We start from the raw sequence: 13,335 nt of genomic DNA, 5'->3' as shown, positions 1-13,335 counted from the left end.
GCTATTGTAAGGGTTTCGGATGAAAACGAATAAATCGTCAAAGTAGGAGCCAGATTTCAGTAGTGTCCTTCCACGACAAATTGCCATGTGTTATAATACATTAGCCAATGAATCGTATTGCATACCATATGAGGTTTATTTTATAATTAAGACATCTTCGGATATAATAGAATTTTGCAATTATCTGATCACACTTCTTTATGTTAATCCATTATATCCGGCCGAACCAGTTAAAAAGTCAGTCTATCAGTTTGACAGACTCGAGATCAAATATTGGCAAAAAGCTTCAAGAAATTGAAATATCATCATCAGTCCAATCCGATCCCATGAAAAATTCCTAGATGCAGCAACACGAGGGCGATCTGACAAGTGGGAATTGCCTACTAAAAAGACTTTCTATGGGAAATTCGTCTCTACTTATATATGAAGAAAATCCAGAAAACTCTATGTAACTACGCGTTGCTGCGGTGTGAAGCTATAATCCGCTATCAGTGTTTAGTGAAACCTATGCTGATATTATTAAAAAGCCCCACTTAGTACCCACGGGGCAAAATAAGACAAAAATAAAAAGTGCGTTATGTGGAGAGTCAACATTGCTACAATTTTTAATTACTGAAAGTCTTTTACCTGATGTCATCGATGTTCTTTAGAAGATATTCTATAAGTTTTGTCAATGCGTTGGAAATCTTTTGTAATTTCCGTAATTGGTTTTTCGTGATTGATTTCTTCAATAATTTTTTTACGTGAACACCAATTACGTCATTCATCTGTAATTTCAGTACATTATCAATGCAAATGAAATTGTAAAGTTAAAAATTACTGAAATAATTTCTAAAATTTACCTTATCGTCAACTTCATCGTAAACAAATTTCGTGTATGTATAAAAATTACTAGAAGCTCTGAAAATACAATGTTAATTGTTAAAAGTTAACAAAGATTACAAAACAATTGATTTAATTTAGAAAATTCCAAGAAAATAAATATGTCATTGTTTAGTAATATCTCAGTAACATATTAATTATCGGTTAAATTATAAAAGAAAATTAATTACTAAGATTAAACAATAAAAGATTAACACTTTTTTGGCTTTGTCTTCACTAAGAGGTCGTTTAAATCCTATCCAACATGAGTTTGGCCAGACCCACAACGGGGATAGCCGAGTAGAAAGAGACTGGCCCTACATATTAGGGACAGTCTGCTCATTAGAAAAAGTAGTTCCTGTAGGACTTCGATCCCGCATTCCCGGAGAGATAGGTTTACTCTTTCATCACCTTGGATGCCAACGCCAACACATTTAAATCTAGCCTAATGTTAACTGAATAGATAAACCACTAAACACTGATAGTTGGGCCAGGGTTTGCGCCTGTTTTGTATAAAAGTTTTGCGACAGGCATTGCTTCTTCTCGTGTTGTGTTGTTGTATACTATCAACCCATAAACTTTTTTTATAATTCAACTGATGAGAAATAGAAAGTGAATTCACCCGTGTCGGAGATGCTTACATCATGTTTACTCGGGTTTACATAAAAAATTGACATATTTAATTTCTAGTAAAATTTCTAGTCGTATATAATTTGGCAAATTAAAGCCCGATGTTATACGGCAATTGAAGGTATGTATCGGGTGTAGTTAAGATGTTTATACTGTAGAAAAATATTCACTTACTTTTGGAATTGAATATCTAATTGTTCCAAATCGTTTATAAGATATAAGGCGATTTTTTCTATTAATTCAGTTTTCAGTTCATCCTTTTAAAATATTTTGCTATCGATTAAACATCAAATTATACAAAAACGTTTTGCCTATACACTTAAACTAAACTTACAAATTGATTGTCTTCTAACAATTGAAATTTTTTTCTAAAATACATACGAAAATCCTCCTATATAAGTTAATTAATGAATACGGTGAATAAGTAAATCATGAAGAAAGTAATGTAAGAATGAGTCAAATAAAAGCGAGCAAACGTAATTTTTCGCAAACTGTTATCTGTAAGTATAAGTAATGATCATTGAGCATTGAGTCGTCTTTTAGATAATGAGCCTGGTGATTCCGTAGATATTTTTTTTGGTTTCTGCTTTAGGAAGTCTTTAACAATCTCCTGCACCACTTAATCCAAGTAGAGCCTGATATTTTTCGGATATTCTTTCAATTCACCGAACACACGTGCTGTCAATAAATGGCCCTTTGCCATTCATTGACAACACTCGGACTGTAGAGTGGGTGCTGCAAAATTTCCCATAGTTCTCAAGTTTGTTAGGAGATACATTTGCAATGGGCAATCTTTTAGTGTCGGGTAAGAGGATTACAATATACGAGACTTGTAATTAATAATAAGTGTTCGTGCTTATTCTTAATTGCATTTCGTCCTACAGTCTAGACCTTTTATCATGTTACTTTCATGTGTTCAATGTATTGAAAAAGCATCCGAAGGGTTGCAGGTTCGGCTCGGTTGAAAAGGTGCAGGAAGCATATTTCTGGATCCGAGGATGCAGAACTTCAAAATCTCCTAAAGCACAAACTAAAAGATTTCTGATTATGGAATTACTACATTCGTTATTCAATGAGACAAACGCCTCAAAGCTGATGGTAGTCACTTTTAACCTACAATTTTCGAAAAGTGCCATTTGTTCACCTTCTTTTGACTCGCCCTAATAAATAATAATTCCTAATCATATTCATATTTATATACACCTTGATAGCTTTGATCACATTCCGTTCCATACGTTTGTCAAAAGCTCCAAAATTAATTATTAATCTGCAATAAAAAATTGGATTTTAAAATACAGTCGACCCCCTATAACACTATTGATTATTCCGTTTTATATGAATTCCATGTTGTACGAGTCACTTAGATTTTACAAATACCTGAGCCATCCACAGCCCGAAACACGTATATGTAAAATCTAAGTGACTCGTAAAACATGAAATTCATATAAAACGGAATAATCAACAGTGTTATAGGGGGGTCGACTGTATTGTCGTCAAGAAATTAATTATTTTCGAGATAAATTCGAGACTGTACCTCAACAGTGAACGAAACTGAAGTCGATTTTGTGCATCCTTCAAGTGAAATATTTCGTGTAAATTTCTCAAATAATCCAGACAATGTTCTTGAAAAATAGATAAATCTTTTCTCAATGAAGATTTCAAGGTTGACTGATCCTCAATTAATGTTAATTTATTGTTGATGTTATGCAGAACGTTGTTATAAAGGATGAAGTTATAACTTAAATTTTTGTCGTTTAGGTAATGTCGCATACAAAACCATACACTTTACAGGAGCAAATAATTAACACAAGCATTACATTTTTATAATTTGATAACTAATAAAGACATAAATTACGTGAAATACTAAGTTGTACCAGATGTAGTGATCTATAGGAAAGAGTCCATATTGTACGCCATGTTGCATTAGAAAAGTCCAACCTTCCGGATCAAAGGCTCCATGTAAATATTCGTAGTCTTCGTAACCGAGCTGAAACAATGAATATGGTAAATTAATCAATGTTCAAACACTGTTATTAAGTCGTTTGGATTGGAATGTATTAAATTGATGGTAGAATGCTGGGACCATTAATCTGAACCTAAAAGGAGATAGTTTTTCCATGCGTTTTTATTCCCACCAGACGGTTTGGTTTGATGGTTTAAGTACAAGAATGGTTTGCCAAGGACAAGATGCTTTCCGGAAAGTATTTCTACAGGAAACTGGTCCCCATTTAGGTATTAAACATTTGAAAATACCTGTAAAATTTCATACTGATATCCCATTGATAAAAACACGAAACCGCAATCAACTGTTTTCCAGTGGAGAAAATCATTGTTCAGTGGTTTTATCCGCTCTTGCTAGGTAGCCAAACACCACAAGATCATCCGTGATGACCGAGCGGTTCAGCCTACCGCTCTGGTGGAGTGAGCGCGAATTCGAGCGAATAACTTAACATATGGAGATGAAACGCAACACATGGGCGATTAGCAAACGGAAATCTTCAAAAAAGAATTTATAAGGGTAATTGGCCCCTATTTAAGTACTACATATGAGAAGATACCCCCAAAAAACTCCAGTTGATCATGCGCGTCCTAGTGATCAGTGTTCCGTAATGTTACCCATACGACCACTATTGGGCACAAAAGCTAAGAGCAGATGATTATTTGATTATTGAATACTCACTTCGGTTATTCTGATGTCTTTCAATAAAAATAATCGACACAAATTAATATGGTTTTCAATTGCAGGAGCAAATGAACGATTCTTTTCAGCTTTAAATTCATAATTAATTACCAACGATCCTCGAGACGTGATCTTGTCTGCTTTAAAAAATACCGTAATCGCATTTTCAGTATCTCCGGTATTTTGAAGAAATGGTAATTCCTTTTAGTTTAATAAAACAGTTAGATTGTTATCAACAATAAAATATAAAATGATTGTAATTTTCCTAACTTTAATGGGAATTTCGGCCGAAGAAACGAAATTATCTCTTGATTCCATATTCTTACATCTAAATATTCTGTGAAAACGTATGAAGTTGTGTTATCACATATTTGAAATGAAAATGTACGTTTAAGGATTACTAACGAAAAGATTTTACTTTCTGATGAAAGATTTTCTGTTCACATTTTTTGCTGCCGAATCGGCATTTTTCTTCCTGCAAATTATTTCTTATTAAATAATGTAAATTATATTCAAGAGTATTCTAAAATATATTTAGAATATCAACTATTGTTTTCGACTTACCAGAGTTGAATTGTTAAAGTCCTTTCGTTGGAAACATTCTCTCTGCAAATAATTTAATATAAGTATAGTTCATGATTTGTTTTTTTGGTATTAATAGTACTGTTTACAATTGGATTGGATTAAGTCAGGTCTTCCAAAACTTTTTAAGAGGAAAGCCACATTACTAATTTCGACAATAGCATTTTCAATTTCCATATACATGTGTATCTGTGTGATGACACGCAAATAGCACGTATATGCAAATTGAAATAAAACTAATCATAAAACTTTATTAAAAAGTAAGAAAGTACATTATAAATATTATGTGTAAATCGCGATTTAAAAAAGTACTTTATCTTAATTGTCTAGAAGCAACTGGGGCCGATAAATCCTCGTCGTGAGCCATGGTTAGGGGGTTCCTGAACTAAGTCAACTCAATGCGTAGACGATCTGCAAAGGGGGTTCTTCACATTATGACTTTCATTGGAAAACTGGCGACTGTTTAGGTGATATGCACGTGAAAAAAATCCGGAAAAATCAACGTGGATAAGATACGAACTAGCAACAACCAGTGTTTGGCGGTTTCAAAGAGTGGCTTTTAACTGATATCTTTCGCGAGATCGGCCAGGCCCACCTCCTTCATCCGACCGCATTCGTATGCATTTATGCAAACTTTATAGATATGCAATCAATTAATGTAGAAATAGTTTACAAATTATGTACGGGATAAGTATTTACAGAAGCAAAGTTTCCTTGCAAGAAGAACGGTCATTAGTTTTCGGAATTTTTGCTATTTTCTTTTCTTTTGGATTGGTCCAAACAATGCAGTAAGAACTTACTTCCTCATCTGAATAAGATTATTCCCCATCAAGAAAACATAATATGAAATCGTTAATTATATGCAGATTATTTCAAACTCACTTTGACTTTCGTCCGATTTCAATAAGTCAGCGGAAACGATGGTAAGTTTTAACCCAATGACCGGTTTCTATAAGAAAACACAACTAAATATAATCGTTTATTATGCAGGATAGTCATAAAGTAACTTGATCGATCAACTACGATCTCGGGAGAGCGAAAAGTGAGGAATACATTGAAACTTTTTCAGGATAAGTACAGGGTAACATGTTCTCGCGATACACGAAAATACTCAGGTAAAACAAGTTTTTTCAATTTCCGATACAAACACCGGAATTTCATGAAATTATGAGATTTTGCATAAAGGAAAAAGCATAAGGCGTTGGAAGGTGTGTATAGAACAAGAAATAACAAGAGATGTGTGAACAATTGAAAGTGGGCTAGCCAATAACGAACGATAAGAAGATCCATACACTTTCGCAGATGAGGCAGCAGCATCTTAGTTAAAGCATACTGTGACGTAAGCTGCCTTGTATAAAAGCATCTGTCGAGTGGAATTCCAGAAAGCGTGCATTCTTGCGTTTACTCCCAAGTCCTCGAACGTGTACGGGATCTTCTATCGCGGCTATTGCCTCGCTCACTTTCCACTGTTTAAACGCCGATATTCTAGTATGAAACGCTTGTTGTTTGGATAACTGTTAAATTTTTAATTGGCTATTAATATACCTCAAAACCAAACTTATCAAAATGACCACATATGAATTTAAAGTGAAATGATAAAACGGTCACCTTAAAGTCATTTGCGGTCGTCGTGATAAGTTTGGTTTTCTGGCATATTAATAGCCAATTGAAAATATAACCATATTTCTGTTGCTTTTCGTACTACACACCGTTTCAATACCTTATGCTGTAGCCTGTCACGAAAAATCTTATAGCATCGTGAATTCCCGTGTCTGTATTGAAATTTTCGAGTGACACGTGTTCTTCCCCTATTTTCGTGTATCGCGAGTGCATGCCACTTTGTACTTATCCCGCGAAACCTTCAGTGGATTTTTCGCTTTTAGTTGGTCAAGTGACTTTATGACCACCCCTTAAATCAATTTGTTCATCATTTAGGAGTGAAAATTTTTGCGGACTTTACCTTCCACTGGGATAAAGTTTCTTTTATTTTATTCCATTTATTTTTCTCTGTCGGAGGTAATAAAACTTTATTTAGATAAAGGAATAATTCTTCTTTTGTACACGGACATAAATCATGTGGGCTTCCAATATAATTATTCGCTACGCTGAGGCAAATGGAATATGTTTGCCATAGCTGAAAGAAAATAAGTTTTGTAAATTCAATCGTTTCCAGTTAAAATTAAATTTATTATCGTGCAGGCAGGCTGATCGCTGCACGATACTAACAAGGAGACACGTCCTGAACTTTGCTGAAATTTTTAATACCTGTTAATACACCTCTTCCACTAATGCACGATAATATAAACTACTGCTAATTGTCACGAGTTATGTTACGTGCATTAGNGATAGCGAAGAAAACTGTAAGATGTTATATTATTGAATATTGTGGCGGGATCCATAACGGGAGACGCCGAAATATCACAACTATATGGCATGTTCGTTATAGTAACAAATACGATATTGGGTTCGAGGATATGAAGGAGACTACGGCTTATATAACCGCCGAAAACCGTTACGAGTGTCACGTGACCCGCGGTCGGCACCCATTGGCTTGCGTAGCCTCGGGGGACGGTCCGAGTGTCACGTGACCCGCGTCCCATTGGCTCTCGGAGTGCGCTGCATCTCTATGGCTGAGGAACAACCACGTGATTTGGCTGTCATGCGCAATGCTGTCGTTGGGCTCGTTTGTCTCAAATATGAGTTCCGAAATGTTTCTGGTAAGACGACGTGCTGGACTAGTGGACAAAGGCTTGGACTACAGTCAACATAGACCCGGGTTCGCGGCCCGGCCAAGGTAAGACTAATAAATAATAATGAATAGTTATATTTACAGGCAATAGATGGCGACTACGGATGACTTCAGGCGGGTGACATGGACTGTGGGCCGGCGCAGAAGGGACAGACGGCAAAGGCGGAGCGGGGAAGCGCGAGGAGAGACAGACCTAAGCAAGGTGTTCGCGAGAGCGCGTTAAAATTTTTTTTCGCGCAGTAGACTGCCTTTTGACCACGATGTCACGTGACCGGATATGACGTAGCCGAAACTTCAGGGGCTTATATCTCGCGAAGGGTCGCGCGTAGGGGTATGGTTCCTTTGACTTTATTGTTCGTACGGGGGAGGGCTACCCNAAACGCCGGAGTTCGATCGGAGGTTCGCGCCTCACTCGGACGAGCTGGCAGCGGGAGTTTTTTCCGGGTTTTCCTCCTTGCCAATGACGCCTGAATAGGGGCCAGCTTTCCCCCAAGTCCTCCCGGAAGGCATTTCTGTCTCCCTTTCTCGCGGGGGTCGTCTCTTATAAGACCGGCTTTGGTTACTTTGTGACCTCTCTTCTGTCTTCCTCGGATTGGTCGTCTTCTATAAGACCGACTCTTCCTTCCTGTTTCTTCCGGAGTGACAAAGCTGAGTGCTATACTACTCCACTGTGGTGAAATGAAATGAGATACTTCGTTGTTTGCCGTGATGTCCCTCGCTGGGGTGTTTCCCTCAAGGTTACATCTTCGTCCTTGCCGATGTATCCTCCAAAAGTTATCGACTTTCGTTGAGAGAATCTTCGGAAATTCCGATCTGAATTCACCGGACATCGTTTCCTGTTAGAACTGGAGTTAGAATGCAACATCCGGTCAGCGAATGAAAACTACCTTCGTCGCCCGATCTTCCTCTTCTTCATTTGAAGACTACGCGCCGAAATATACAAGGACTTCAACCTTCGTGACGATTGTACTTTATCTGTAAGTTAATTGTCTGATAAACGGGTTGTGTTGTTTGTAAACGAGGCATCGACCTCTGACTCAACCGCTCCCACATGTCGTGGACTGTTATCACTCGGAAGTCCAGGCAGCAATGAAGATGATAATAATATATCTCATATTATCATTATTTCGTTTTAAAATCTTCCCCCCGCAGCCTCATACAATTTTGAATATTTTTCTGTATTGTTATATATTTGTTATGAAACTAAATTTGCATACACTTTATCAATACAGTTTATCCCATCTCCATACTTCATACTTACATACCATGCTTTACGTGTAAAATAATAAATAACTTCTATGGTTTCATACTTATGGGACACCCTGTATAACAGTCCCTGTAAAAACATTTCAATTTAAGAGAAAAATTCCATTGTTTTGTAGTGGTTAATGTGTGACGGTGACAACAAAACAATGGAATTTTTTGTGGAATTAGTGGAATGTTTTGTAGTGGAATTCCACTACAAAAGGGCATGAATAATCCGCCATTTTCTGCTAACGGATAAATGAAATTGACGGTTATACAGTAGACCTTCCTATAACACTGTTGATAATTTCGTTTTATATGAATTCCATGTTGTACGAGTCACTTAGATCTTACAAATACGTATGCCGGGCTGTGAAGGGCTCACGTATTTGTAAAATCTAAGTGACTCGTACAACATGGAATTCATATAAAACGGAATTACAGTATCAACAGTGTTATAGGGGAGGTATACTGTACTAATTCAATCATCTATCTTTTGATCTCCATTTTGTGAACAATAAGTTTTGTAACAGAATATTCATTAAATTCTTAAAAGTTTAAAGTTTCATTTTCTTCCATCGAAAGTAGAAACGTGACTAATTAAATAACAGGAAAGATCAGATGAACAAATAGCAACTGGCAATTTCCCTGACTGGAATTTCCTTTCCTGTTACAACAACAAAAACATACTAAAATATTCTTAATTAATGTAATTTTTTACAAATAAAATATTTAAATACTTCAAAAAACTTGTAATAATTCATTATAAAAGTATATTTTTTACAATTATCAAAGGTAAATATTTATACAGTTCTCTAGCGTCACTATCTTAGACACGTGATTAAACCAGTGTTTACTTTAAGTGATGCAACACTTCATCTTTATGTAATTGCAAAAGTAACAGGATGTAACTTGTGAATTATTTTACATCGATTTGGATTTTGGTGGCTTATAAAAGGTAACGTTAAGCAAACGTTTAGCTAATTAAAGTGTATTGTTGTGTTCGAAGAACGTGACTATTCGACTTAATGAGGTTATTTATCTTAATACAGCTACTGAATGTGGCGTACGGTTGCGTGGACTTCTGGAAAAAATGGACAGGGTATCGATGCATAAATTCGAAAGACATCAATTCCGAAACTAGATGCTACATGACAGAGAAGCTATCTTATGCTCAAATTATTCGCAGTTATTTCTATGTGTTTTGTAAAAACGAAACTATTTATGGGCAGTTAATGCGATGTTTAGAAGCTGAAAGTACAAATCACGTTTATATTAATGATTGTTATATGTCGGAGTTTGATGTGGGACAATTTGTGTCGGGGGTGAAAGTTATCGACGTCCTCGTTAACCTCGAGTCGACTGTTATGAATAATTTCGTTAGTGCTACGTTTAATGATATTCCCACTCTAAGAACAATAACATTGACTGGTTTAAGAACTTCGGGCGTGTTAAATGTGACCTTTGAAAATGTTTCTTCCGTTGCGTATCTCAACATCGAGAATTACGAGTTTGGGACCTTTATGCCGAGACCCTTTCAAAATTTATCCAGTCTTTTAACATTAAGTCTGAAAAATGGAGTTTTAGAAACGTTACCGAGCCAAGTATTTCAGGGACTTTATAATTTGAATATACTGAACCTGAGCAACAATCAAATAGAAGAAATCGATCCGCTCCTTCTCAAGAATCTCACTGAATTGCAAGTTTTGGATTTATCTGGAAATAAACTGATAAATTTACCGAGTGACTTGCTGTCCGATCTGTCGAATTTGATCTCATTTTTCGTTCAGGAAAATAGATTAACTGCACTTCCTGATAATTTATTCGCTGCCTGCCCAAAATTAGAGGTTTTTTCCGTAAGCTATAATCAGATAGGACGGTTTCCTCCTGGATTCTTCGCCGGTTTGCGAAACTTGAAACATTTCGCTGCTATAAACTGCAGTTTAATGCACTTGGAAATAGGAATATTTTCTGACGCAACAAACTTAACAGGAGTCTTTCTTACAACCAATGAAATTGTCAATTTACCGCCAGATCTTTTTAAAAATAGCAAGAATTTAGAAAAACTTTACATAGGAGTGAATAAAATACAGGACCTTCCTCCGGGCATCTTCGATGATCTCATCAATTTGCAATACATCCAATTAACGTTTAATCGTTTGCAAACACTTCCCACAAATGTTTTTCAGAATTTATCGTCTTTAGAAGTTCTTGAATTGGGATTCAATCGCCTCACTCACTTACCCGAAGACGTCTTTCTTCCACTTATTAACTTACGAGTCCTCGACATATCTCATAGTTCTTTCCTTAGACTTTCCGTTAAACAACCTTTCGGCAGAAGTAAGCATTTGACTAAGATTTCTGCCAAATTTTCAAATTTCCTGGCCTGGCCAATGATAAATTGGACGGAGCATAGCTTGACTTCCGTTGATTTCTCTAGAAGTAATTTTAGTAACGTGACATTANTTGCCATAGCTGAAAGAAAATAAGTTTTGTAAATTCAATCGTTTCCAGTTAAAATTAAATTTATTATCGTGCAGGCAGGCTGATCGCTGCACGATACTAACAAGGAGACACGTCCTGAACTTTGCTGAAATTTTTAATACCTGTTAATACACCTCTTCCACTAATGCACGATAATATAAACTACTGCTAATTGTCACGAGTTATGTTACGTGCATTAGTGGAAAGGGTGTACTAACGGGTATTAAAATTTCAACAAAGACTAGGATTTAAAAGCTTGGATGTCTATTTGAAATATTATTCTACATAAAACATGAAAGGTAATATACATGTAATCAGGAAATTGGACATACAAAACTTATAACTAGATGAAGTAGAATGAAAGATTTGGTTTAATGGGCTAAGAAAATGCAACACGTGGGCATTTGTGCCTTCCTGAAGGACTTTATATAGGCAACTGATCTCTACTTGTGGTTAGACATGTGAAGAGAACCGGGAAAGCGGTATGTAGATGAGGCGTGAATCCGATGAACAGTGTTCTGTGGTGGGTAGAAGAATAAAAGCCCACCATTCTGTAAAATTAATGAAAGGAAAGAAAAATTATATTATGGACGAACTGCTGTAGCTAAGGCTAGGAAAGAAGAAACATTCATTATCATCAATCAACAAAGCAGAAATAATAGGTCATTAGTAGATGGTCGCGGTTTCGTTCTCGCCAACAGCTTGCCAGGTCGAGTTTTCCTGATTATTTTCATGCGTCTCAGACTTAAATAAGTGGCAAGTTTCCATAAAAGATTTCCAGGAGGGAAACACCTTGTCAATTCAATCCAACCTAATCCACATATGATACTTAATGGCAGAGACAGACAGACAGCCAGGGGGCCTGACCGCATACATAAATGTTCTCTTATTCTAAGCGCTTTTATTCCGAGATTAGCGAATTAATAATAGATATGTAAAGAGACCCTTAATGTCCTCAATAGGAAAAGAATTTTAAATAAATAAACTTATGATCATTAATAACAACCATTGCCTACTTTAGAGTATTTTTCCAATTTCTTCAGGAATATTTCCATTTTTTCGGAGTAGTCAGATGACTCCTGTTTAAAGTGTGAAAATGCATTTAAGTTTTTAAACAATTTATTAACATTTAATGTTAGAAGAGTACTTACCAGAGATATTTTTCGTGTATTCATCGCGAAAACTAAAGCAATTAATTCTTAGTTTTTATTGTTAATATAATACACAAATTGCCAGTTATAACAATAAGTCTTGACAATGTGACTTAATTATTTATTAATAATGGATATAAAGTATTATTAATTAATTCATTTAATTTTAATTGTTATATTTTTGAAATTACAATACATTAATATATAATAACTTGAATTGCGGAATGATTGTTTCATTCCTGTTTTAATCTGATGCATTATGTAAACTTCCCGAGCCTTTTTTCAAGCCAATGGTGAGTTTGGACAGCCAACAGACAATCTTCTATCTTTCCTCCCCTCGGCCTTTCACTATCAAAATTTAATAGCATCAATGCCTCTAATATACACAAACCACCCTGCAACATTTCAGAAATTTTCGATAAAAGGCACAGGAGTTATTAAGCTGCAAAGAGGGTGAACAAAATCGTATCCCCCACACGCATACACACTAACATTCGTACATACCGAAAACCCCAGAATTATTTTCCATTTCTTGACGTTTTAAGGTTTTTTGTGTCCAAAAAACGTAAACATCTTCGGAGGAGGGCATTTTTGACCGATCGTCATACTTTTTTTCTGTTATGTATAAAAACCAGGAAAATAACAAAAGAAAAATGTAAATTCATAACATTAATTAGAATTTATTTAATAATTTCTTATATATAAAAATTATTTAAAAAGTTAATCTGTTAAAATTAATGCGGGAATGTTAACATGATAACTACAGGTAACCCCCGTATAACACGGCACTTCTATAGCACGGATTCACTCTAACACGGTTCGAGAATTGGTACCATCCCCCGTATAACACGGTACTTTTATAACACGGATCCACTCTGACACGGTTCGAGAAATGGGTAAAACCCTCGTACAACATGAAATGTAATAAATTTTTACATACTTAAGTACTAATA

General features: G+C 35.7%; 2 protein-coding genes across 3 annotated transcripts in view; one reads left to right on the top strand and one right to left on the bottom strand.

The window, feature by feature from the left end:
• Nucleotides 1–324: 324 nt before the first annotated feature.
• On the bottom strand, nt 325–5,345 carry LOC111615952. 2 transcript variants are annotated; one of them, XM_023357387.1, is made up of 10 exons: nt 4,590–5,345; nt 4,442–4,508; nt 4,172–4,372; nt 3,366–3,478; nt 3,026–3,274; nt 2,695–2,758; nt 1,826–1,882; nt 1,666–1,748; nt 843–900; nt 325–767 (listed from the first exon to the last, which is right to left on the bottom strand). In XM_023357387.1, exons 2-10 carry the CDS (start codon nt 4,487–4,489, stop codon nt 624–626), a joined length of 1,017 nt encoding a protein of 338 aa, XP_023213155.1. In that variant the 5' UTR covers nt 4,490–4,508; nt 4,590–5,345; the 3' UTR covers nt 325–623. The 2 variants fall into 2 exon arrangements, with proteins under 2 accessions (XP_023213155.1, XP_023213156.1); XM_023357388.1 differs by having other exon boundaries at nt 4,283–4,372.
• A 4,205-nt stretch (nt 5,346–9,550) lies between these two features.
• Nucleotides 9,551–13,335, top strand: part of LOC111615951 (toll-like receptor 13) — an 11,300-nt gene continuing 7,515 nt past the window's right edge. The window contains exon 1 of the mRNA XM_023357386.1: nt 9,551–11,203. Coding sequence (XP_023213154.1) covers nt 9,776–11,203 — 1,428 coding nt within the window. The 5' untranslated portion in view covers nt 9,551–9,775. The remainder of the gene's footprint in view (nt 11,204–13,335) is intronic.

This window comes from Centruroides sculpturatus, unplaced genomic scaffold, assembly GCF_000671375.1.
Source record: "Centruroides sculpturatus isolate CEXI.00-Female unplaced genomic scaffold, Cexi_2.0 scaffold2686, whole genome shotgun sequence".
In the NCBI taxonomy this organism is placed as follows: Eukaryota; Metazoa; Arthropoda; class Arachnida; order Scorpiones; family Buthidae; genus Centruroides; species Centruroides sculpturatus.
This window is presented reverse-complemented; position numbering and strand designations above follow the sequence as displayed.